This window comes from Periplaneta americana, chromosome 4, assembly GCF_040183065.1.
Source record: "Periplaneta americana isolate PAMFEO1 chromosome 4, P.americana_PAMFEO1_priV1, whole genome shotgun sequence".
NCBI classification, from domain to species: Eukaryota; Metazoa; Arthropoda; class Insecta; order Blattodea; family Blattidae; genus Periplaneta; species Periplaneta americana.
In genome coordinates this window covers 8,699,707-8,726,981 of record NC_091120.1, presented here as the reverse complement: position 1 = coordinate 8,726,981, position 27,275 = coordinate 8,699,707, and the positions used below count along the sequence as shown (strand labels likewise).

The 27,275-nt window shown below is 34.9% G+C and overlaps 2 protein-coding genes across 4 annotated transcripts in view; both read left to right on the top strand.

Annotated features, from left to right (window-relative positions):
- The window catches only part of LOC138697516 (uncharacterized), a 54,740-nt gene extending 36,592 nt beyond the window's left edge, over positions 1 to 18,148 (top strand). For both annotated transcript variants that reach the window (XM_069822820.1, XM_069822819.1), the window contains exons 3-6: positions 858 to 1,178; positions 3,364 to 3,552; positions 13,435 to 13,652; positions 17,610 to 18,148. In XM_069822820.1, coding sequence (XP_069678921.1) covers positions 858 to 1,178; positions 3,364 to 3,552; positions 13,435 to 13,652; positions 17,610 to 17,844 — 963 coding nt within the window. In that variant the 3' untranslated portion in view covers positions 17,845 to 18,148. The remainder of the gene's footprint in view (positions 1 to 857; positions 1,179 to 3,363; positions 3,553 to 13,434; positions 13,653 to 17,609) is intronic.
- A 3,708-nt stretch (positions 18,149 to 21,856) lies between these two features.
- Positions 21,857 to 27,275, top strand: part of Pi4KIIalpha (phosphatidylinositol 4-kinase II alpha) — a 53,688-nt gene continuing 48,269 nt past the window's right edge. Inside the window, exons 1-3 of one of the 2 annotated variants that reach the window (XM_069822817.1) lie at positions 21,857 to 22,082; positions 22,388 to 22,643; positions 22,959 to 23,077. In XM_069822817.1, the coding sequence (XP_069678918.1) occupies positions 22,406 to 22,643; positions 22,959 to 23,077 (357 nt within the window). In that variant the 5' untranslated portion in view covers positions 21,857 to 22,082; positions 22,388 to 22,405. Of the gene's footprint in view, positions 22,083 to 22,172; positions 22,644 to 22,958; positions 23,078 to 27,275 lie in introns of those variants that run through there. The other variant, XM_069822818.1, reaches the window with a different exon arrangement.

Here is a 27,275-nt window from a genome sequence, read left to right as displayed (position 1 = left end):
CCACAATCAACACTCTGAAAAAAAAAATTATAAATACTGTCACTAAGATCATCTTTCATAAACTTCACTACATCACTTTCGAAGATTTACTTCTTTACAGTAAACTTCAATCGGTAACTATATTTATTAACTAGCCCCTTTTTAATTTCCCAACTTTTTTTATAACTTCCTACCTGATCTCTATATCTATGATCCCCTAAACACATTTTCATCACAGTAAAACACGATTTACAACATTAAATCACCAAACTTCCTGCTGTAATTTCATTCAGACCTTTAAATAAATAAATAAATAAATAAATAAATAAACAAATAAACAAATAAACAAACAAATAAATAAACAAACAAATAAATAATTAAACAACTACACAAATAAATAAACAAACAAATAAGCAAATAAATAAACAAACAAACAAATAAACAAACAAACAAATAAACAAATAAATAAATAAATAAACAAACAAACAAACAAATAAACAAACAAATAAACAAACAAACAAATAAACAAACAAACAAATACACAAAAAATAAAACAATAAATAAACAAACAAATAAATAAACAAATAAATAAATAAACAAACAAATAAATAAGTAAATAAATAAATCAATCAATAAATCAATAATTCAATAAATAAATAAATGCTAGCTCAACTGGTTAAGAAAATTCAAATGTATCCTTAAGCTTGAAATAAGAATAAGTAAGAGATGAAATATTGCTGAAGGAAAGAAAGGTTAAATGAAAAGAAATATCAGATGTAGATACTGAAAGGAGGGGAGGTTCAGCAGAAGAAGAAGATGGAAAAGGAAGTAAAGGAGTAGTCAGGGAAAAGAAATGTTGAAATTGTCTCCGTTTGCAGGCTTCGTGCGCAGTGACGACCCCGTTCCGAGCCGTGCCGCGCTGCTACCTGGCCCACGACACCGAGCTGGTGCTGGAGGACCTGTGCGCGCGGGGCTTCGTGATGACGGACCGCAAGGCGGGGCTCGACTCCGCGCACTGCCGCGCCACCATGCGCGAGCTGGCCCTCCTGCACGCCCTGTCGCTGGCCATGAAGCTCTGCAGGCCGCGGGAGTTCGCCAGCAGCGTGGCCGACAGCGTGCAGGAGGCGCTCTTCATGCCCGAGAACGAGGACTGGTACCGAGGCTACTACCGGGCGGCCACCCGCAACGCCTTCACCATGGTCAGGGTTGCCACAGGAAATTAACAGTTATGCATGAAGTATTATAATCTAGTACAAAATTAATACGTAAAAGTGGAAATCAATAAGTTTCCGGACTGCCTTGAATCTAGGCAACATACATAACTTAGGAAAGGGACAAGTTATCTAGAACCAGGGAAACGCCTGGAATCTATACTAAATGCATCGCTTGAAGAACAGAGAAGAAGACAAGCTATAAGGCGTATATAGTTGCAGAAACCTGCAAAAAAAGTATTCTCATTAATCCACTCGTTTAGGCGATTGAAGAATTTTCTACCCTTTTCCATGAAAAAAAAAATGTTAGTGCAAACACTCGTGATGCCCCACTTCGATTACTGTGATATCCTGCTTACTGACCTAAGCGTTACTTCGGCACAGAGACTACAACGTGTTCATAATATGTGCGTCTGTTTCGTCTGCAATATTCGCCGGGCTGATCACGTAACACCATCCCTCGAAATGTTGTCCTGGTTCCGTCTAGAAGATCGTAGAAAAATCCACTGTCATTCCCTTCTCTTTCACATATTGCATTTCTCCACTCCTGTCTATCTTGAGTCTCGTTTTCAAAATTTATCCACCCATCATAACCTAGACACACGATCACAACACTCCTCAATATTATCCATTCCCTCCCACCGAACATCCTCATATTCATCTTCTTTCACTGTGGCTGTTCCTCGACTTTGGAATACCCTACCGAGTAACGTCAGGGACTGTCAGACATCAAACCAATTTAAGAATAGACTAACGAAATATTTTCTAACAATTCTTGTTAACAATAATAGCTCTTTCAGGTTTCTCAATGTTTAATGGTTATATATATCACAGAATAAATATTTAAATTATCTCATTACTATTATTATTATTATTATTATTATTATTATTATTATTATTATTATTATTATTATTATTATTATTATTATTATAACTATTTCTTACCAATGTTTATTATTGTCACACTAACATTAGTTATCCAACTTTCATTATTTACTTTCATGTTGTTTTATGGTCTAGATATTAATGTAATAACTATGTAAGCAATTGTATTCAATTAGAATTAGAGTCTGGCTGGGCGGAAGAGAAGGCCTAATGGCCTTAGCCCTGTCAGATTAAATAAATTATTATTATTAGAGAGATTACAGGAAAAATCTCAACAATGGGCCCTTGACGTGTTTCCACAAAATCACGTGTAGAAGCTCAGTTCTTAAATACAATCTGACGCTGTTTGATAGACTGACTCAACAGACATGGAAGCAATGATCTTCAATGACATGCGCATGTATGTTTAATGATACAAAAAATACAAGCGCAGTTCGGGAATATATTGATTGCAACTTGTATAGTCTATATTTGAAATCGAACGCACAAAATGACTATGAATTCAAAATCGATCTTAACTACTGTATTTCCTTTACAGTAGAACCCCGTTTATCCGCCACCGTATTAAACGATTGGCGGATTATCCGACTGTCTTTATGTCGTTTTTTTTCTATACACGAAGTACTGTACATTATATTACCACGTTATTTTTTCTAGAGAGGGTTGTTACAAGACTTTTCCCTTACACTATATGGTCTACTGTTGGGTTGTCCTACTGTATAAATTCCGTGTAAAATGACTTCCTTGCTTTTAAAAAAATCGTGTTGTGCTAAGTATTAAAAAAGTAGGCTACAAATAACTGAGTGGTTTGGAGAACGATAAACTGTGGCTCAACTCAGAATATGATATTGTAGTCAAAATCAGGATAAAGTGTATAAAGTATGTAACTCTACGACACGAGACCTCCACTATTCCTATTTTTCCACTGATAGCCATTACAAGGAGTTTCTTTGACCCTTAAAAACCCATTGTTAATAACCAGATTTAAATCACTGAACTTCTGATCCACTACCTAGCGTGTTCAATACAAGATCTTGGAGGAAATTACGAAAGTGTAAGCATTTATTCACTAAATGTATGAATATATTTTATGGTACGGATTATCCGATTTTTTCGATTAACCGATCAGTTCACCCCCTTCATTACCACGGATAATAGAGGTTCTACTGTATTTCTTATGAAGACATAGGCCTACAGTAAATTAAATTAAAAGACCCTTATGGTATTAGTACAGTATATCAGAGGTGCAGAAAAGACACAACATTTGATGATCGTATAATGTCCGCAGGTACGAGAGACACTGGGGGACGACACGCGCTACCTGGACAAGTTCCGGGACTTCGTGGACAACAGCACGTTCTTCAGCCGCATGGTGTCGCTGGTCGAGCCCCGGGAACCGTTGGCAGTGCTGTGCCACGGCGACTGTTGGACGAACAACATTCTCTTCAAATACTCTGAGCATGGGGAAATCCTCGAAGTAAGGATCCTACGTTTTTGTTAATGATTAAAGATTGCAGTGTACCGGGTGCCTAGACAATCTGCTTACGATCTGACTGGCAGTTTGTATTTCCAGTCACTTCTAGATAGATTCCGGAGTGAATGTGTGTCCTTCTTACCATGCATGCTACGAGCGACCATGTAATAAGACGAAAAGCCACTTCTTTAGAAAGATGTGCATTCGTTTCATTCTTCTTATTCACTTGTGTTTATCTTCTTTATTTAATGATTATATAGGGTATTTCAAAAGTAACTTTAAACATTAAACCACTATAAATATTATAAATATATTAAATATAATATTTATAGCAAATATTATAAAATTTATAGCTGTTTAATGCTTGAACTGACTTTTGAAATACCTTATATTTCTATAATAATGTTATTGTATCTATTTTAATCTAATCAGTCATTATACTTATTTGTTTTATTGTTATTAATCTATTAATTTTAATCGTAATTGCTTACTTTTTCATTTCCTGTTATTTATACAGAACGTCTCAGAATTATTAATGTAAAATGTTTTAGGGTAATGTAGTTTGGGGTACCCAGATAGATCACATCTTGATAGATAAAAGACGACATACTAGTATAGTAGACATTCGAACCTTCAGGGGGCAGACTGTAATTCTGACCATTATTTGGTAATTGGAGAACTAAGAGAAAAACTATCAGTAGCCAAGCGAGTAGAGCAACAAGTTAATATTAAAAGATTCAATATTCCGAAATTAAAGGACGAGGAAACTAAGCAACATTGTCAGGTCGAAATTTCAAATAGGTTTGCCATATTAGCAAGTTCCGATGAAGTTGAGGAAGAGTTAGATGTTAATAGCGTGTGGGAAAATATCCGAGGTAATATCAAAATTGCAGCTGAACAGAGCATAGGTTATTATGAAACTAAGAAAAAGAAACCGTGGTTTGATGAAGATTGTTGCATGGTAGTAGAAAGAAGGAAAGAGGAAAAATTGAAATTCTTACAGGATCCAGTTGAGGCGAATAGAGATAATTATTTCAATAAAAGACGGGAAGCAAATCGTACGCTTAGGAAAAAAATAGGGATTACTTGAAGGAAAAACTGAATGAGGTAGAAACAAATAGTAGAAATAAAAACATTACAGATTTATATAAGGGCATAAAGGAATTCAAGAATGGATATCAGGCAAGGGTAAACGTGATCAAGGATGAGAATGGTGACTTGCTTGCAGACGCTCATTCAATCCTGAACACACCTGGCATAATTAGGAATATTAAATCTAGACGTTTGAGATGGGCAGGGCATGTAGCACGTATGGGCGAATCCAGAAATGTATATAGAGTGTTAGTTGGGAGGCCGGAGGGAAAAAGACCTCTAGGGAGGCCAAGACGTAGATGGGAAGATAATATTAAAATGGATGAGGGAGGTGGGATATGATGATAGAGAATGGATTAATCTTGCTCAGGATAGGGACCAATGGCGGGCTTATGTGAGGGCGGCAATGAACCTCCGGGTTCCTTAAAAGCCAGTAAGTAAGTAGTTTGGGGTAATCTACATCGATTTCACCTGATATTCCTATGTCCGAAATGTAACGGTTGGGAAGTTAGTTATGGGCGAACTTTTGAATGGATGAAGGCATTACAGACATATTTCTACGTTTTATAACATTGTGTTATGACACATTATTGAAAATGCTGCATCTTATCTTCTTCAAATCAGTGTATTTCATAATTAAGTATAAATTTAGTAAGAAAATACAAGGGGAAATCGATAAACTCCTGACTGCCCTGAATATAGGCAACACACAGGGCATAGGAAAGGGAGAATTTTATCTAGAACCAGAGAAACGCCTGGAATCTATATTACATGCATCACTTGAAAGGCAGAGAAGAAGACTAGGCGAAAGACGTACATGGAGAGATTTCAGAAAAAATCGATACGGGTCCTTGACGTGTTTACACAAAATCACGTGTAGAAACTCAGTTCTTAAAGGCAATCTGACGCTGTTTGATAGACCGACTCAACAGGCATGAAAGCAATGATCTTCAGTAACACGCGCATGTATGTTTAATGATACAATAAATACAAGCGCAGTTCGGAAATATGTATTCATTGCACCTTGTAAAATAATTACACAAGACAAATTACTAAGGTTCCCCTTCTTATGGATTTCACGAATTATATTGTAAATTCATAACACTAGTAACAGTTCTCATTCCGATCTGAATGAAAAATTCGGGTTCCTTCTTCACTACTGATACCTGACGTTGTTCTTTCTTTACTACTGATACCTGACGATGTTGCTCCTTCTTTACTACTGATACCTGACGTTGTTCTTTCTCTACTACTGATACCTGACGTTGTTCTTTCTTTACTACTGATACCCGACGTTGTTCTTTCTTTACTACTGATACCTGACGTTGTTGCTCCTTCTTTCTATTGATACCTGACATTGTTGCTTCTTCTTTACTAACGATACCTGACATTGTTGCTCTTTCTTTACTACTGATACCTGACGTTGTTCTTTCTTTACTACTGATACCCGACGTTGTTCTTTCTTTACTACTGATACCTGACGTTGTTGCTCCTTCTTTCTATTGATACCTGACATTGTTGCTTCTTCTTTACTAACGATACCTGACATTGTTGCTCTTTCTTTACTACTGATACCTGACGTTGTTCTTTCTTTACTACTGATACCCGACGTTGTTCTTTCTTTACTACTGATACCCGACGTTCTTTCTTTACTACTGATACCTGACGTTGTTCTTTCTTTACTACTGATACCTGACGTTGTTCTTTCTTTACTACTGATACCCGACGTTGTTCTTTCTTTACTACTGATACCCGACGTTCTTTCTTTACTACTGATACCTGACGTTGTTCTTTCTTTACTACTGATACCCGACGTTGTTCTTTCTTTACTACTGATACCTGACGTTGTTCTTTCTTTACTACTGATACCCGACGTTGTTCTTTCTTTACTACTGATACCTGACGTTGTTGCTCCTTCTTTCTATTGATACCTGACATTGTTGCTTCTTCTTTGCTAACGATACCTGACATTGTTGCTCTTTCTTTACTACTGATACCCGACGTTGTTCTTTCTTTACTACTGATACCTGACGTTGTTCTTTCTTTACTACTGATACCCGACGTTGTTCTTTCTTTACTACTGATACCTGACGTTGTTCTTTCTTTACTACTGATACCTGACGTTGTTCTTTCTTTACTACTGATACCCAACGTTGTTCTTTCTTTACTACTGATACCTGACGTTGTTGCTCCTTCTTTCTATTGATACCTGACATAGTTGCTTCTTCTTTACTAACGATACCTGACATTGTTGCTCTTTCTTTACTACTGATACCCGACGTTGTTCTTTCTTTACTACTGATACCTGACGTTGTTCTTTCTTTACTACTGATACCCAACGTTGTTCTTTCTTTACTACTGATACCCGACGTTGTTCTTTCTTTACTACTGATACCTGACGTTGTTGCTCCTTCTTTCTATTGATACCTGACATTGTTGCTTCTTCTTTACTAACGATACCTGACATTGTTGCTCTTTCTTTACTACTGATACCCGACGTTGTTCTTTCTTTACTACTGATACCTGACGTTGTTCTTTCTTTACTACTGATACCCAACGTTGTTCTTTCTTTACTACTGATACCCGACGTTGTTCTTTCTTTACTACTGATACCTGACGTTGTTGCTCCTTCTTTCTATTGATACCTGACATTGTTGCTTCTTCTTTACTAACGATACCTGACATTGTTGCTCTTTCTTTACTACTGATACCCAACGTTGTTCTTTCTTTACTACTGATACCCGACGTTGTTCTTTCTTTACTACTGATACCTGACGTTGTTGCTCCTTCTTTCTATTGATACCTGACATTGTTGCTTCTTCTTTACTAACGATACCTGACATTGTTGTTCTTTCTTTACTACTGATACCTGACGTTGTTGCTCCTTCTTTCTATTGATACCTGACATTGTTGCTTCTTCTTTACTAACGATACCTGACATTGTTGCTCTTTCTTTACTACTGATACCTGACGTTGTTGCTCCTTCTTTACTACAGAAAGTAGCTTATTTAAAATATTAATTTTGGGAATTAATGAAAAGATATAATCTTTTTTCTGAAGTTTTAAAAGGCATACCTTAATTTTGGTTTACAAGACCAATATTTTTGTTAAATTATTAAAACGAATGAAAATTATTTTCTTTCCATTATTTTTTTTTGTGGTGACGTTGTTGCTCCTTTACTACTGATACCTGATGTTGTTGCTCTTTCTTTACTATCCAAATATTTTCTAGAAAGAATGACGATAGATAAAATGAAAAATGTCCGTTTAGAACCCTGTAGATCGAATACGAAACATTAAGCCAGCATGGAACTCCTCCATCCTGTGACATTTTATCAAACTAACCAGAGTGAGTTTTTTTAACAACTGTTATATCTGAAAAAGAAATAAAAATTTTAATCTTTTCTGCTTTGAGAGTGTGTAAATAATTTAAACAACTATCAGTAAAAAAAATCGCGTATGAGCACGTTGTGAACGATAGTAGGTTTGGAACAACTTCGCAATTGGTTCGTTCCACAGATAAAAACGACGAAAATAGCAGCGCTTTACGAGTGGAGCAATCATGGCGTATTAATTGGCCAGATGAACAGCGTGGCTCCAGGGCGTACGCATGCATTGATACAAGCATAATTGTTCGAATGCCTGTAAAAATCCAGACTACCACAGCAGTGGTTTCATAGTCCACTTTTTAAATCACTGCATTCGTCGTTCCCTAACGAGAAGGGTTTCTGTGAAAACACATGTTAGCACAGCACACACACTATCGGAAAACGCCTGCAGAGATCCAATTAGACTTCCTCGCAAAACACAGGATGTACGATAAGTTGCCTATAGAGATCGGCGTTGTGTATCTCGCCACCAGAAACGAGTTCTGTGGAATAGCTGAAAATAAACCAGGAATAAAAGCGGGAGTCAAATGAAGAGAAAATTGAAGGTATAATGCTTTGAATATTCAGTTTAAATGAATTGTAAATGAAAGGCGCGATTAAAGAAAATTCGCATACTGTCATTTATGTATTCTTTATTGCATTTCGTTTATTGCATTCCATATAACTTAGCATTGTAGCTTTGAGATGTGGAACAAGTCAAACGTTATACAAATTATTTATTAATAAAAAAAGCCGCCCTAAATAAGGGTTCGAATAGATCGGCCTACTAATCATTTCATAAAGAATAATCATGAAAATCAATTGCATGAAAATTTGAAAGGGAAAAGAAAACATTAAGATAAATGATATGAAAACATAGGAAATCATTTACAATAAAATTTTGTTGGGTACAAATGATTACTAATTATAGCTAAGAATGATTTTAACACATGAGATCCTATGGCATCAATCGTTGCATCAGAAATTTTAAATTGTTTAAGTTGATTTAAAGTTTCTCGTGGGATCGTGCCACGGGCACCGAACATGAGCCCAAAAACTGTCCAATGTGTGATGTGATGCTGACAACAAGGCTCATAGATGACTTGTTTTTCACAACACACCTCTTGTGGCTGTTGCTCGTGCATCTCGAAACGGATTGTGGGATCAAGAATGACACCCTTATCCTTCTGCCGATCAATTATGATGATATCAGCCCGTCTAGTAGAGCCATCAGAAGAGACGAAACCAACCTCCTCATAAACCTCATAGGAAGCGATCAATAATATTAATTCAATTTACAAGAATAAACAATCCATCAGTTGAGTAGAAGGTATGATTATATAGAAATGTTGTTAATTCTGTTCTGAACCTTTTCTCTTGGTCCTTCGAAGCTTAAAGCTAATTAAGCAGTTCATTGAAGACTGTAATACAGGAACAGGGAAATCCTTTTACATACCAGACGAGGTGAAAGGTATATGGATATGTGATTTGTGTCTTGCAATAATATGTTGTTGTTGTTGTTTTCTAATGCCAGGCGTTTGACAATAGTCATTTGACCTCTTGCACTCCAATATTTTCAAAGATATTATCATGACTAGCCAATGAAGCACAGATTTTGAGGTGTTCCGAATCCATTTCTTGGTTTGAGTTGCACAATGGGCAGTTAGGGGACTGATATATTCAAATTCTATGCAGGTGTTTGGCCAAACGTCATGGCCTGTTGCCAATCTAAATGCAGCTACAGACGATTTTCGTGGTAAATCGGAAATTAACTGTGGATTTTGATGCAGAGAGTTCCAATTTTTCCCTTGGGATTGAGTTATCAAATTTTGTTTGTTGAAATCAAAGTATGTAGATTTAATAAATCTCTTCACAGAGTAATACGTAGATTTAGTAACAGGTCTGTAAGTAGCAGTGCTGCCCTTCTTTGCTAAAGCATCCGCATTAATATTGTAAATGTTTTGATTAATACTAAATGTATCTCTGTTTTTAACGAAAAACATCATCAGAAAAGTGTATACTTGCAAGGTAAAGTCAAGATTTCTAAATTTTGGATAATCTTTTTACATGACATCCTTTTATACACACCAGTCATTATACTTATAACTTTCTTTTGTAAAACAGAAATATGTTTGACTTCAGATGAGTTGCCCCAGAATATTAATTCATATTGTCATTATATTTTAGAATGAAAATATACTAAGTATACAATTTTATGGGTGTTTATATCGCCAATAAAAATAAGAATCTCACCATCTTCATGCAAAAGAGCTCAATTTAGTGTGTTTTCTAATTCAAGTAATTATCCATTTCTATACCAAAAAAGTAGGCCTACGTTTGTAGATTCTTTGATCAGTTACATTTAATCTAATATTGTACGAAAACTGAACACTGTTAGGCCCGATTGTATAAACCATTTAATCTTAGATCAGAGGTTAAATTGATCCTTGTTTCAGCTGAACTTAGAATTTTGTGTTGTATAAAGTCTAATCTGAGATTAATTTGTCTCAAACTAAAGTCAACTTTGACTGAAGAAATTTCTCCGATTAAGTTAGATGATCCAAGTTCAGTTATTTCTTTTCTGTTTGAAATATACGAGTGGCAGGTTGTGCAAATAAAATATCCATTATTATTAATATTAATAGATATGATACGTACATTTATATATATTTCTTTCAATTTCTTGCCTTAATACACAAACAATCATATTTTATAAGGCTCTATCGTGTTCAGCAGTATCAAATAACATAACCTATAATTATATTATGTTTATAACAACCATTAATTATTAATGGATATAATAGGTACATTCATAAATGTTCAATTAACTGTATTACTAAACGAAAATTGTCGTTTTATAAAGCTTTATTATGTTTAGCAGTATCAAACACCATAACTTGATGATAACTTGGAGAACAGTCAACCTTCTTCTTATTGTCCGCCATTATTTACATTGCACAAAAAACCAGTGTCTCCAACAGAGTGTACGGAAAGTGGCCAAAAAGTAGTTGTAAAGTCGCTAGATTTCTCATTATCAACAAAGAAAGATTAAATTTTGTCACTATGGGGTGCTAAAAAGGTCACTAAATCCCTATTTAAGCAATATAAAAGTTAAAAGAAATTGTTGTTGAAAAAGTGTTAAAGTCGCTAGATTGGCAACACTGAACAAACCTGTCCACACATCACGTATTTCACCTGTTTATGCGATGTTGCCAAATCTTTTTCACGTGAACTTAGATTGCATTTGAACCAAGGTAATTTGATCGCAGAAAAGTTTTATACAATAGAAGAAGTGTTTGAACTCGGATCACTTTTCGATCTTCGATCAAAGTTGATCTTTAGTCAGGGAGTTTTATACAATTGGGCCTTAGCCTTTTTTTTTTTTTTTCGTTGTTCGTAACTCTATAGCATCTATTAGATGCTTTATGGTTGTGCTAACAGATGGAGTTACTTGTCAACAATGTGACGCTGAAACGTGTGTTCAGGTTACTGTCCAGCGACAGTCCTGATGTATTTTTATATTTGTGATGATTGGTTAATTAATATTAACCCGTCACACTCACATTCACAATCATACAAATTTCCAGACTCTAGACACCCAGCGAATTCTTCTTCTTCAATAAAAATTCACCGAGAGCCGAGCCCGGGAATCGAACCCGGGACCTCCTGATCTGTAAGCCAGCATACTGACCAACAGACCACGGAGGCAGTCACTGTTAGGCCTATGTATACTAAATTTGACTACAATTGAAGGCAGTCTCTGTTAGGCCTATATGTACTAAATTTGACTACAATTGAAGGTTGGTATGTAAATTTCTAATCCAGCATTTGTCTTTGTGACTGAGGGAAATCATGAAAAACCCCAATCGGATTGGCCGGCCACGGGATTTGAACACAGGACTTTCCGAATACGAGTCACAAACGTTACCGTCTGCGCCAACTCGCCTGGTTCTTCTTTATTATTTGTTTTATTGATTCCACTGCCTGCTGGATCGCATTCTGTAGCTGCGTAAGCTATATGTGATTCAGCAGGCAGTGATTGATTCATAAGGGAATGCAGTTGTTGCAATTGTTGTTTTCTGTTTAATTTTGGAGCCTTTCTTAGCAAGCATATCGGCTTTTTCATTTCCTTGTATATTACGATGTGCTAGAATCCATTGCATAACTATTTTTCCCCCAAGCTTTTCACTCAATATTATTTCTCATTATTTTTGTATGTACTAGTATGCTGTACATCAGTTATTCATAGATTTAAAAAAGGCATATGACTCGGTTAAGAGAGAAATTTTATATGATATTCTTATTGAATTTGGTATTCCCAAGAAACTAGTTCGATTAATTAAAATGTGTCTGAGTGAAACGTACAGCAGAGTTCGTATAGGTCAGTTTCTGTCAGATGCATTTCCAATTCACAGTGGGCTAAAGCAAAGAGATGCACTATCACCTTTACTTTTTAACTTTGCTCTTTGCCATTAGGAAAGTCCAGAATAACAGAGAGGGTTTGGAATTGAACGAGTTACATCAGCTGCTTGTCTATGCGGATGACGTGAATATGTTAGGAGAAAATCCACAAACGATTAGGGAAGACACGGGAATTTTACTTGAAGCAAGTAAAGAGATAGGTTTGGAAGTAAATCCCGAAAAGACAAAGTATATGATTATGTCTCGTGACTAGAATATTGTACGAAATGGAAATATAAAAATTGGAGATTTATCCTTCGAAGAGATGGAGAAGTTCAAATATCTAGAAGCAAGAGTAACAAATATAAATGATACTCGGAAGGAAATTAAACACAGAATAAATATGCAAAATGCCTGTTATTATTCGGTTGAGAAGCTTTTATCATCCAGTATGCTGTCGAAAAATCTGAAAGTTAGAATTTATAAAACAGTTATATTACCGGTTGTTCTGTATGGTTGTGAAACTTGGACTCTCACTTTGAGAGAGGAACATAGGATAAGGGTGTTTGAGAATAAGGTGCTTAGGAAAATATTTGGGGCTAAGAGGGATGAAGTTACAGGAAAATGGAGAAAGTTACACAACACAGAACTGCACGCATTGTATTCTTCACCTGACATAATTAGGAACATTAAATCCAGACGTTTGAGATGGGCAGGGCATGTAGCACGTATGAGCGAATCCAGAAATGCATATAGAGTGTTAGTTGGGAGGCCGGAGGGAAAAAGACCTTTAGGGAGGCCGAGACGTAAATGGGAAGATAATATTAAAATGGATTTGAGGGAGGTGGGATATGATGATAGTGACTGGATTAATCTTGCACAGGATAGGGAGCGATGGCGGGCTTATGTGAGGGTGGCAATGAACCTCCGGGTTCTTTAAAAGCCAGTAAGTAAGTAAGTACTAGTATGCTTTTGTTGAAAAAGTAACAATTATATATGCAGTGAATATTTTGATATTTTTCAGGTGTGTTTGGTAGATTTCCAGCTCGCTCGCTATGGGTCTCCAGCACTCGACATAGTAAACCTTCTTTATTGTTGCACTTCAAGAGAAATGCGCCTGAAACACATGTCTGGTCTGTTATCTGATTACCACTCCACTCTCGTCAGAGCATTGAAAGAACTCACAGAAGGGACTGCAGATATTGAATCCGACATATTAAATCCTGATTGTTTATGGAAAATGTATGTTGACAATTTTTTTAAGTATTTCTGCTTCCATTTTTCATAACTTGCTTCTTTCATTTCAACAGGAATCAGAATTGAGAACATCAAAGAGCATTGTGAATTGTCCAGTGTTCAGTTAGCTTATATTAAAGCTATATCACAGTGTACTATATACAGTCACGAAGCTTGAGTTTTGAGGCTGCTAGAAACAATAGACTGTGACGGTATTATTTTGCATTGCCTGTAATGAGGCGATATTAGCGATCCTAGTGGTGAGCAACTATCTAATGTTTGCATATTTACTACGTATTGAGCTTCGCGACTGTATATACTTGACTGTGGTTATATCTGAGAATGTAGGCTATGTTGATCTTTCTTTGTTTCATTACTGATATATTGGCAGGAAGGGTTCAAAACATTTCTTAGGCCTATTTCTTTACTTTGAAAAGTCAAAGATGAATATTAAAACATACCAACGCATTTGTCAAAACATGTTTAAGTTACATAGATCTCCAAAGAATTTTAAAAGGTTTATTTAATTTGTCCTAATTGTAAACTATTATAATACCTGTACTGGTATCTTATAAACTGACATTTATGATCAAATTTATTTTCTGTACAAATATATTATCTTAACTGTTAAATACGTAACGTATCCTTTAATTTTCTGTAACAGAATTATATCAAATATGGGCGTGTACAACATTTATGTTTGATAACTCTCTTCCATAGCTTAGATCATTGCTTGAGAGGGTACACAGTTTCTTAAAGTATTTCCTCGAAATATTTCTACATGCACTATTAAAAATATAATTATTGTACTCCCCTGACAATTATTGGCACAATTTACTTAAGTACCAGTAAGTTAAGATTACCAGACATCCCTGTTTCCCAGGGACAGTCTCCGAATTTTTCTTTTTGTCTCCGAACAAATTTCGTCCCCGGAATGTGCCCAGAAATCCTCGAATTTTAAGTGTTAATTATTATAATTTTATGAAATTCCTGGGGTATTAATTCACAAGATAAGATATCTACGAAATGTATATTGCTAAGCTATCTTTCCAACTAGAAAAATTTGAAGAGACAGTCCATTATGTTTTTTTTTTTTTCTATTTTAGATAGACTTAACCTGGATGAATTAATTTATTTTATAAGATTTCTTGCTTGAAGAAATGTCACTTCAGAGAAAATAGCAAAATGGAATGAAAAAAATGCTGATCTTTGCTCAAAATGAAGTGATTTCTCCCCCCCCCCCCCCAAAAACATAATTTTCTTTGCACAACCCCAGAAATTGATTGAAATATCTTATTGTCTTCCTGGAAGTAATGATTGTATATAAATAGAATGAGCATTTTAATCTTTAAGGTGTGCAAAAACAATAGAAGTGAATGACAAAGTAACAGAAAAGTTAAAAGTAGTTTGTTCATATATACCGATATCTGTTCCTGAAAATTGTGAAAAAAATCTGGTAACCTTACAGTAAGTACCCCTAAATTCACAATCTGTTCTCGTTATTAAACTATGCATTTATTGACATATACTGTATTGATACCAATGTGCATTAGGACAATATTATTAAATAGTTTATGGTACGATATGTAGATTTAGTGATTGACCATCTCATTTCATTTGCAGAGATAGACACAAAACTGTTGTATAGAAAATACTGTACCAACCATTCTTCAGACACTTGTGTCGTTTCAGACACAAATATTACAGATACCGTAGCCTTTTAATCTCTTGCTGAAATAACTTAATTGATATACGTATCATCCACTTCTCAGAGTTTCTTAAAATCAGGAATTTTTCCAATTCTGAGTAGTTCCATAAATGCTCATAAGAAAACATAAATACCTGCCACCGGGTGCTTGCCCACTTGCAGTGTAAATAAATACATACATACCTAAATACATATAATTTATTTGAACGAACTAACTAAATGGCATTCCTATGTACTCAGATAATATACAAACTTTTAAATATTTATATAACAATGAGTAGGTAAGTAACTACACTTGTATGATAGATCATTTTCAAATACCTATGTAAAAGATTATTAAACATAATTTCATGCAAGGTTTTAAGTATTGATGTAAATAAGCCTACAAAGAAATTTAATATTTTTATCTATTAATTGAGGATGCTCTTCAATTCTAAGGTTTTCTCTCCAATTTAATAATAATAATAATAATAATAATAATAATAATAATAATAATAATAATAATAATAATAATAATAATAATAATAATAGTAGTAGTAATAATGATGTTAATAATAATAATAATAATAATAATAATAATAATAATACATCTTGATTACACAATTTTTAACACAAAGTCTTATCATACATATTCCGAAATAATAATAATAATAATAATAATAATAATAATAATAATAATAATAATGATGATGACATATTATATGCATGAATGGCTGATGCTACACACGCAAGCAAGAGCACACACACACACACACACACACACACACACAAAAATGTCAAATATAAAATCTAATCTAAATTAGATATGAATGTGTGGCTAGATATGTACTCCAAAAGGTGAATTTCCCCGTGGGCCTTTGAATTGACCATTATTGAATTAGTGCAAGGCATGCTCTAAATTATTGATGATGATGATGATGATGATGATGATGATGATGATGATGATGATGATGATGATGATGATGATGATGATGATGATGATGATGATAACGACGATCAATCTTCTTAATGTATCCAGCTGTTTGCTGACAACATAAAGTCCACTATAGTCCACTGTAGTCTATTCAGTTGGTGTTTTTCATGAGAAATGAGGGGTATTTTGATCAGTGTTCATTATAGATGCCTGTTGCTAGTAGCCAGAGTTGGGGTGTAGTCAATATATACTGCAGGGCTGTGTCTTCTGCAACTGGTGCTGATGATTTTAATTTACTTCTTTTGTAGTTTATGGATGGACAGTATGATGATGATGATGATGATGATGATGTAAAAAGGTCTTTTTTTGTTTTTGACGATTAAGGAGTTGTAATATACCAGCATGCCTAACTACACACATCACATTATGTTTTATATAGGATAAACCTAATTGTACTGTTTATTAATTTGTGAAAAATTCGTTATTCAATGATTATTCAATGAGGATGGCGAGGCCTCATATATGAATATATGTAGTACTGTTTAATGTAATTCTAACTATATGTAAAATCATAAATGTAGGTACTGTACCGGAATTAATTCTGTGGCCAGGAGGAAAAAGGTCTTAAGTAAAAATTTTATACTTTTCAGGAGATCAGTAGAAAGATTGAAATGGGTGTCAATTGTAGAGTTCTATTTTTAATTAAGAGGTATTTTCCTGGATATTATTTGTTTATATTTCTTCTAAAATAGGTAATGTTGCTCATTTAACAATTTTCTTGATTATTTCCAAAAATAGCCGCACTTAAGCCCTTTTAAGACTAGAACATAAGACCTTTTTCATGTCAAAATAAATGAGAAATGTAAATTATTAGGAATGCAAAATGGGTCTTGAACAATAATTATAGGACTGTTTACCTGGTGCTTGAAGTTTTAAAACGAAAGGGCATCAGTATGTGATAAAATGGCTAAAATACAAGTTAGACCTTTTTAATAGGGAAGCATGGAAAGTAAACATGTGATGATTTGTAAGGAATAAAGTATTAAATATTCTTAAGTCCTTTATTCTATGTGTGCTCGATTCAAAAAGTATTTAGGACATTTGGTAATGCTCTATAAATCTAGTCAGGAGTCTTATTTGACTTTAACCGTTTTACCAGATTGTAGAGAATTGTTTTCGCTTTCAGAATATATAAAAATCTCATTTTCACAAAAAATTGACTTAAGACCTTTTTCCTCCCGGTCACAGAATTACTAATAGACAAACACTAGAACAAAATAAAAATCACCGTATAATTAAAACTCTAAAAAATTAATAAATAATAATTTGTTTTCGATGTTAGGATACAAGAAGATATCCATCGCTGTGGCCAATATGGGTTAGGTTTGGCTCTGGACATGATTCCCATATCAGTGTGTGATTCAGATCAGGCGCCTGACCTCTACGTGGCTTCTGATTCCACAAAACACCTTGAAGCAGGCACTAACAACACTTTGCCAGTCAACACTTCAAGTGAACTCTGTCAGAGAAAGATGGCTGAGTTAGTACAAGAACTTGTAGACAAGGAGGATTTATAATGAAAGTCAGTAACGTGTATTATTTTAATTAATTAACTGAAATACATTTTTATGTTGCAGTGATTTGTATATTTCTGACAATAAAAAGCACAATTTAATAGCAAATTTCCTATTAAAAATGTGATTTACTTTTTCTGATGACATTAATCAAACTGGAAATGGAAACAAAGGTTCAACTTATGTAACTTACTACCGGTATGTATTCAGTCATGCAAAGTTCCTCTCATTAAGCATATTACCGTACTTAGCCTATATAAGTTCAACAGATCTGATCTGATCTAGCCTATTTATTATACTCCAATTTTACAGAGAACCCTATTTTACCTGAGATGTTAGGGTTATAAATACATAATAATAATAATAATAATAATAATAATAATAATAATAATAATAATAATAATAATAATATGATATTGATTAATGAATTCTCCTATTGAATTAATCTTACATTTCTATTATGAAATTAACACAATTTACAAATCTCTACAAAGTTTTATAATTTATACACATGAATGAATGAAATGCAATGAGATGAAATTAAATACTAAAATACAATCTTATATTTCAATTCACAAGTTTCATGAAATGTATACTATATTATAACCTAAGCAGATAACTAATCCTAATATTCACTAGAATGTAGTTTAAATTTCTGTGGGTTGAAATCTCTGAAGATGTTACACAGTTTTCTGTTAAACAATGTTGTTACAAGTAGTTTCTAAATTTTATCTGATCTGATCGCTTTATAAAATATGCTCCTTTATGAATGAAGGTAAGTAGACCTAAAGTTAGATTGTTAAGATAATTGTGAATAAATTATGGGAAAGAGTGGTTCTAGATTTAGATACCTAGTCGAAAACTTTGGAGTCAAAAATATGAAAACACTGAATTCAATATGAAAAATAGATTTTTGCCCACTGAAAGTATAACCTAATGTTTAAATATATTGATGCGGTAATATGAATTGTATCTACACTAAAAGACGTGCATGCTGTTTAGCGTAAGAAGGGTGATTATATAAACGTATTATTTCTTTGTACCTATTGAAAATGTACAAAGAATTAATGTTACTTGCCAGTTTTGGTGTTTTCAACTCTGAAATCTCCTCAAAGTTCTGATAAAATGCATGTAAATGGAAATAGAAGAAGTCTAAGCTATAGAGTTCTTATTTCTTTCCATTAAGTTTACTGGCACTTCTCAGATGTACTGAAAATAATCAGTAGATCACTAAGTGAAGATTTTTTCAGAGGAAGAATAGTATTTTCAACTATCTACTATTAGTAAATGAGACAATGCTGAAAAATCTGGAGTTTAATGTACGAGTAATTTGTGAATTAAACATTTTCTATTCTGTAAATGACAGACCAAAGATATCACTTTAATTTCTAAATTCTGAATAACATACGCTTTATATTTTAATAATATAATCTTTTAGGTAGATAAGATAAAATTGGTAAAAATTTCTTCTTTCACTTACTTGAAAGTTTCGTACATTTCTCCCATACTAATATAATTTTAGTAACGTAAAAATTTACCTTCTGCTTAAGAAAGAAAATTCCAAGCATTAATGCTTTATATATTTCGTAAAGAAAGAAGTGAAAATGATCTGAAGTAAGTGTATATGGACGCTCAGAAGACAAATTTATTTTGTTCAGTGAAGAACCTACTGGTGTCTTTCTCTTTGTAACTAAAGTATGTGAGAACTCTGTAGAATTAATGAATAGCTGAAACAATCATACCGTATGTTTCAGGAATGAAAACAGACATATTTTTGTTCACACGCCTATTGTGATAATTCCTATACTGAAGGCTATTTCCTAATCATTCATTGCAGCTTATCAGTATTCAGTCTTCTTTTTTTCTGATGTTCATATTAAGAGAAAATATGCAGTTTTTTAGTCACATGATTTTACCAAGTAAATACTTTTAGAACTATTTTGGGGTTAAATTAGTACTGTCTATGCTGGAACGTTATTTGCAAGGTAGGTACCAATCCTAAAAAGCCTATTAATTGTCCACTGTATAGAAGAGAAGAAAGATTGTAACATGTCCTAGGGAATGGATAGTAGAAAAAAATAATGTCAGATCCTACTTTATAACAATAAAGCACTACATCAACTTTTACTCTACTTTAAACTTCAAAAGAAAACAATAAAAATAATAAAACAAGTTCCTATATGCACTTCAAGCAAAGAAATTTTTCAAGAATTAAATATTTTACCACTCCCCTGCATCTACATCCTAGAAACTGTTTGCTTTATACATAAGAATCTTAACTATCTTAAAAGGAACTCTGAAACTCACAACCATAACACAAGAACTGCCAACAACTTGCATATAAACTGTTGTACTATTACCAAAAGTCTAAACAGTACTTCTCATACAGGTATCTCATTATATAACAAGATACCTGGGGATATTAAACATTTAAATTATGAAGGTTTCAAAACCAGGGTAAAAACTATTCTGCTCCAGTCCATGCCGTTCAAAATCACTGATTTCTTGCATTAAAGCTATAAAGCAAAATACCTACCTTCATTACTGTTGCACATAATTTTTTCTCCAAACAATATTAATAATAATGTAGGACTATCTTGTTTTTACCTAATCTCAGTTAATTTATTTATTTAATGTCTTGTAAACGGAAAATGTATTATATATCTTGTTATTTATTGTGTCTTTGGTAGTTTTACTATTCTTTGGAAAACTTAAGAGTGTTAAAATTAAATTCATACTAGAAATCAATTAAATTCATACTAGAAATCTTATTTGTGTGTATGTGTGTCTGTGTGTGTATTTTTGCGTTTGTATCTAATGACGAACCTATAATCTGCAATAAATTGTACAGGGAATGAATAAATACAATGCAATACAATCATTTACACTGTTCAGCATGTGGCTATGAAATTCAGTATTAGTTTTAGATTCTATTCCTGATAGGTAGCTATACAGGGGCTTATGTAGGATTGTAGGGCCTACTTTTCACAATGATTGGACTTTGTTATTTTATGTCCTATAAAAGTTACGGAGAAAGAGTGGGGGGGGGGGAGGGGGACAGACAGACAGACAGACAGATATCACCGCTGTGGAGTAACGGCGCATCTGACCGTGAAACGAGAAGGCCAGGGTTCAAATCCTGGTTGGTACAAGTTACCTGGTTGGGGTTTTTTTCCAGGGTTTTCCTCAACCTATTAATAATGAGCAATGTGCAGATTGTATAATTATTGTGCTGTTATTCTTTGCTGTAGTCTTTCAGAGACCTTGTCCTGTTAGGACATACGGTACAGTGAAATGGTAGCAGGTACAATATTTCTTTTCCCTCAACATATTGAAGCAGAATTGTTGGGTAACTTTTGGCATTGATTCTCGGACTCATTTTGCCATCATCCGTACAATAGGCCATGTTAAGTTCAAGGTGCAACGTGCTGTAATTGTACATGACCGTGGCCATTCGGCTACTCAATCATACACAGAATAGGAGTGGCAAGCACAATAAGCCTCAGGCTGTAGTGCAAGCCTTCGGGTCCCTCCTCCACACAAAAGAAAAAAGACAAAGAAGAAGGGGGGGGGACTTTTTTTTTTCCTAAGTAAGAGAGTATGTAGGCCTAAGTAGAGTAAAAGGAAGAAAGTATAAGTTAATTAAATTAAAGATATGTAGAAATTAATAATAAAATTACAGGTTTGTAGAGAACGGAGGTACCTATAGATTATGACAAGCTCGGCATAAACGCATAATTGAAAAAAATGTTTGGTCTGTAGGCAATTGATTGTTTAGTGTATACATTATACTACTCGTTTATGTGGGTAACAGTGTCAATATTACATAATTATAGTCTTCAAATGGAAAAGCAAGAGTGACGTAAGCATCAATGATTTGTTTGTGAGTGAGCGTACAATATAGAATCCAAAACGAATTGGGTTGGTAGCGATGTACCTGAATTCTGAAAAGTTGGCAGTACTTTTCCGTGTTGACTATTTCAATTGTGCTGACATCTACCGCGAAGTCTGTGTAATGAGGCATTGAATGTTGTCTGCTGAAACGTCATTTTTTCCACGTCTTCCTTGCTCGTAAATAGATCAGAAACAGCCATTTTCTTTAAGTTTCCTGTCGCTATTTAGTCATAACCTGTTAAACAATACATTTCCTATACGCGGAATTTATGTTTCGTTAATATTATACCGCTGTCTATCCATGAGCTATAATTTAGTGTATCGTGTGCTCAGAACTACCGGAGAAAGTAAGCTAAATCTGTTTTCATTTTCATTTACATATTATTGTACATATAAATCGAGTCAATATAAAACATTGTAGCTTTGAATATGATGCGGTAGGTGCGCGTAATGAGTTAATTTTATTTGCTTGACCTTTGGTGGTGCCATCTTTCTTTCAAATGTATAGATGTGAACCATGTGACTGATGGTTCATACTGCCCGTAATGGCTGACGGTCCATACAGCTGGTTCTGTTGTGATTAAGTGTTATTTTGTAGTTAATAGTAGCATCATTAGAAGTTCCGTAATCACTACCAATAAACATTTTCCAGGTTCATTGGGTTACCTCAATGACCGAAGAGCAAACGCATCTGAAAGGTCAACTGATAACGGAAGATAAATCACGAACAAATTCAGTTGCTTCTCTTTCTTCTTCTGGTGTGTCAGACGAAGTTTCATTGCTTCCAGAAGTGGCCTTTGCGCCTGGTTCTAATAACGGAGGCACCATAGATTCCCCAAGAGTTAATCGTGAAAACCAACCGCTCTTAGGGCGGATGGAATCGGATGTCACGTTCAACAACTTCCCAGGTAAGCTTCAGTATAGTGGTTTGCAGTTGTCAATTAGGTAGCTGTAAGGTAACGTCAGTGATAAGAAAAGCGATAAGTATAATTTACTGTGCTGTCACATGTGGCCTATATTTACATAGCTGCTGTTTCTGTTTGTGTATTCCGTATGAGTTTTGTGTTAACAGCTGGTTGACTTCATGCTTGCCACCGTACATAAACAGTATTTGACTATGTCTGTCTATAGCAGACGAGGTGAACTAATCATCATATGATGAGCTTGTGCATTTGTTATAATCATGCAGTGCGAGTTTGATTTAATATGTGAATGTTTTACAGATGATCCCCTGTTTTCTGATCTGGTACGGCAAGCGGAAGCGGCTATAGACAGTGGCATTTACCCGGAGAGAATATACCAAGGATCTAGTGGAAGTTACTTCGTTAAAAATCCTGCAGGGGTTAGTATCAGAAAATTTGTTTATTTTTATCATATTACCGGTATTCCTAAATTAGTGGACGTGTGTTTTGTTCAACCCCATCACCTTAAAATATAAGGCGCTCATTCGTTCCAGGCTCTTGCTTTGAACAATAGTTATGCATTATTTATAGATTATAGAGATGCTGTGCATGGGTAGTTAGGTGTTAAGTGATACCAGTCTTTTCGTGTATTTATTTTGCTCTTTTTCCGTCCGTACTGTACTTGTAATTAGAGTTTATTTTGTTCTCGGGTTTTTAAATGTGCTAAGTATTTAAATCCAGGTTTATAGACATTAAAATTTGTGTTTTCTCATTTTATAATGCATTCTGGTCATATGGTGCATTTTTAGTAAAATTAGGCTTCTGCCAATCAATTTTCTTATTTTGTCTTTATGTATGTTTTACTAGTGTAATAGGCCTAGTCTTATTGGAATAAGCAGATAGCTGATATGAGTATGTACTCCTTTTAAGTCCAAACTCTGAATATTTTCCTAATCACGTATTAAATTAGAGCATTGAAGACCAAAGGTGAAAGTGCATCACCTTGTTGTAAAATTTACTGGATTACAAATCAGTGGCGGTTCCTCGGGGGAGGGAAGGGAGGAACGTTCTCCTCACATTTTCTTCTTTTGAAAGTAAATACCAAATAAAATATGTGCCTTGAAATTCGAGGAAGATTCGATCATTTTTAAGTTCACAGCTATAAGAAAAACTCGGTTGATCGAGTTTCAAACGATGCGCGCTCATGTGCTGTAGAAAACTGTGAGAAAGATGCGAGATTGTCTGTGTAGAGGAAAGGCACTCCATTCCTCCTCTACTGCAGTTAACACACAAAGACAACAGCGCATTAGCGGCCAGAGAAAGAAGCAGAGTTTTAAAGCAAGTAAATGAACGGAGAGGGAGGAGATCCTCCTCTGAATCAGTCATGGCCGGGAAATAGAAACCGACTGGTCGTGCAGCAAGCTCGCTACCGCTGCCACCTAACGATGTTGCATTCAACCAGACTAAAACACATCTAGGAGGAGACACAGCAAAAACAGTTTTAACGCAAAGGTATGAAAGACACCATGTAAATTTTTTTTTTAAATTATAAATCAAAAATATTATTCATTGCACTTTATATAGGCTACTATTCATGCTTTGAAACTTTCGTGGATATTTGAAAGTTAAAGTCGGGTTTATGTAAAACAAAGAGGAAGTAGTTCTACGTAGTTGGCCCCTGAAATTCACTTTTATTCATTGTTTACTAGACAGGGCAACAGCCAAGTTGTCAGTTTTGCACAAATATATTTGAAACTGAAAGTAGGTACTCCAAACTACATCATTTTTAACATAAAAAATTAATCGGCCACCAGCAGCTTTGAACAATAATGATAGTATGACTTTACAAGAACTGACATTCTTCAAAAGCATGTGATACTGAACTTGTAAAATGTACATGTGGCAACACAGACCGCGTGGGTGGGTGCAGTGTTCTCGCTTTCCTCTGATTATTTCCCATTCCCATTTCCATTTCCATAAAACAGTTCCGGTTACGAGTTAGTAGCTGGTCTCTTCCAACACGTGTGATGCTGTAGTGTCCTCGAAAAATGCTGCGAGGTTGTGAATTTCCTTGTAATTGTTAATTTGTGCAATTATTCAACAATGAATGGAAGTGAAATCATAATATATTTTGGACAATTTAGGAAACTCAGTTTACAAGAACAGATTATTGCTATACAGAAGGGAAGGTCAACCCCAACACTACCTGGTCTTACATGTATGCATGTAGGCTAATTTGTAGCATGTTTCATTCAAGAAGGTGTCATTTAGTGCTGTTAATTTCTTTCCTCCTCTTAAGAAATATGCAGGAGCCACCGCTGTTACAAATGCATGAAACAAGCCGACGTACATATGCTGTAGCCTACTATACTGTAGGTATTACATAAGCTTGAATTAATGTTTCAATAGCATAGAATGGATTACAAGTTAGAGGCGGGAGAAAAAGTGACCATACCCAAGCATAACGAGTAGTAGGTACCTTGACAGATAAGCTCCAACGATCTGATACAGTGATAATGTAATAGAAATTAATGCAAATCTCATATTGACAGCACAAAAGGTGAATGAAGTCATGAATTAAGTCTAGAAAACTATACACAGTTATGACACTAAGAAAAAGTTTTGTAGTACATATATCACTTGCTGTAGGCAATAAAATTTTAGAAATGTGTTTGTAATCATATGGTCAGTTCTGTAACAAAAAATTATTTACAACATCATGTTTACCGTTATCTTTGAGGTATACTTTACTTACTGTCGGTGACTCAGGAGAAGACGAGAGCAGACTGAGGAGGAAGGGATGTGAACAGATAACGTATGACAACACGTGCAATATTTGTACTGCAGTAAGCGGAAACATTAGGTCTCCTTCTGTTCAACTTAGCTTTAATTTCCATACGCATTGTTACTCATGTTTCCTGCACGAGTAATAACCTGGCTACTGGGATGCTTATCTGTAAGATGTTTATAATAATCAGCAGCGATAGTCAAGAAGGTCACATTCTTTCCGCTCGTCTTCTCCTGAGTAACGGACAGTAGGTCGGGTGCACACAGAATCAGACGCGACGTGACATTTTGCTTTACAACATCTCACGACAGCTTCACATGGCCTGCTCGCGACAACTGATTAGCTGGCTGTGTGGGTTTGGAAAATTGGCCTAGGCTAGAAAATGAAGTCAATGAAAGAGGATTGTTTATATAATAAATTCTATTGTATTTGGTTACTATTTCCGAAGGATGCCTAATATGCCTAAAAATCTATAGGCTTGAAAGCATCTTAAAATTAAATACTACTAATGTACTGCACAAATGTCATTTTGTATGTTTATGACTAACTTACTTCACCCATTATGAAAGATTTTAGAGAAACAAAACACGGATATATCACTATTAACAGAAATTTAAAATTAAATGTAATAACTTTTGCAGATGATCTTGTTTTACTAGCAACATCAGAAGGTGATTTGCAATGGTCAATACATAATTTAAATTTAATAGCTCAAAAATATTTAATGGAAATATCCATTAACAAAACAGAAATAATGGCCTTTTGTGGTAAATACCAATACCAAGCAAAATTTGTTTAAATAACACAATTTTGGAAAGAGTTAATGAGTTTAATTATTTGTGATATAAACTTTCTTTTGTTGAAAATTTGGATTTATCACAGAAAATTGTTGTTGTTGTTGTTGTTGTTGTCTAGTGCCTTGCATCTGGCAATGAAGCCATTAGCAGTCGTGCTTTCCAATACTTTATCGTTAGGACTCATACTCATGTATGTGGCTTTCATGTAACTGTTTTCTTAACGGGCACCAGTTTTTACAATGTGGCAGTTACATCACCCGACGTAAACCCCCATTATGCAAGGGGGACCGCACCTGTCGTTGGTCAACGGGTCCTTCGGACCTAGCCGGGAGGACTAAATAGATGTTATTTAGATCCACCGACCTTTCCCTCATGTGCCGCTGAGGGACACCGTCAGGCTGTGATAGGCCAGCACATATGCAAATGGCATTTCCTCCATTTTAGATGAAACAGTTATACCGCTGTGACTCTGTCCCCAGATCCTCATCTGTTAAAAGCAGGGTGTACCACGGGCAGGTTGAGGTTGGGAATTGGGTAGGAAAGGCTATAGGAGACGCATCACTACCCCTTACACCCTCACAGAAAATTGTAAAATTCAACAAATCAATGGGCATCATTAATACAGTTTTGAAACCTTCATTAGTACAAAAATCAACTCGTACTCGTCTTTATCAAATAATAGCTCGACCGGTCCTATGTTATGGGAGTGAAGTGTGGACTATAAGGACAAAAGATGAAAGCAGACTAACAGCTTGCGAGATGAGATTCATGCGCCGAACAGCTGGCTACACTAAACGGGATCGAAAGAAAAACGAAGATATCCTTCAAGAACTTAATGTATCATCAATACTGGACTATATCTCCAGATATCAGTTAAACTGGAGGGAACACGTCTCAAGAATGGTTTCATCCAGGATCCCTAAGGCAATAATGAAGTATCGTCCAAATGGGAAACGGTCACTCGGTCGACCTATGAAAAGATGGCAAGAAAATCGCTTTTTCAGGCCGTAACAGTTCTTTTGGGACTAGTACTTGACAGGATGATGATGATGA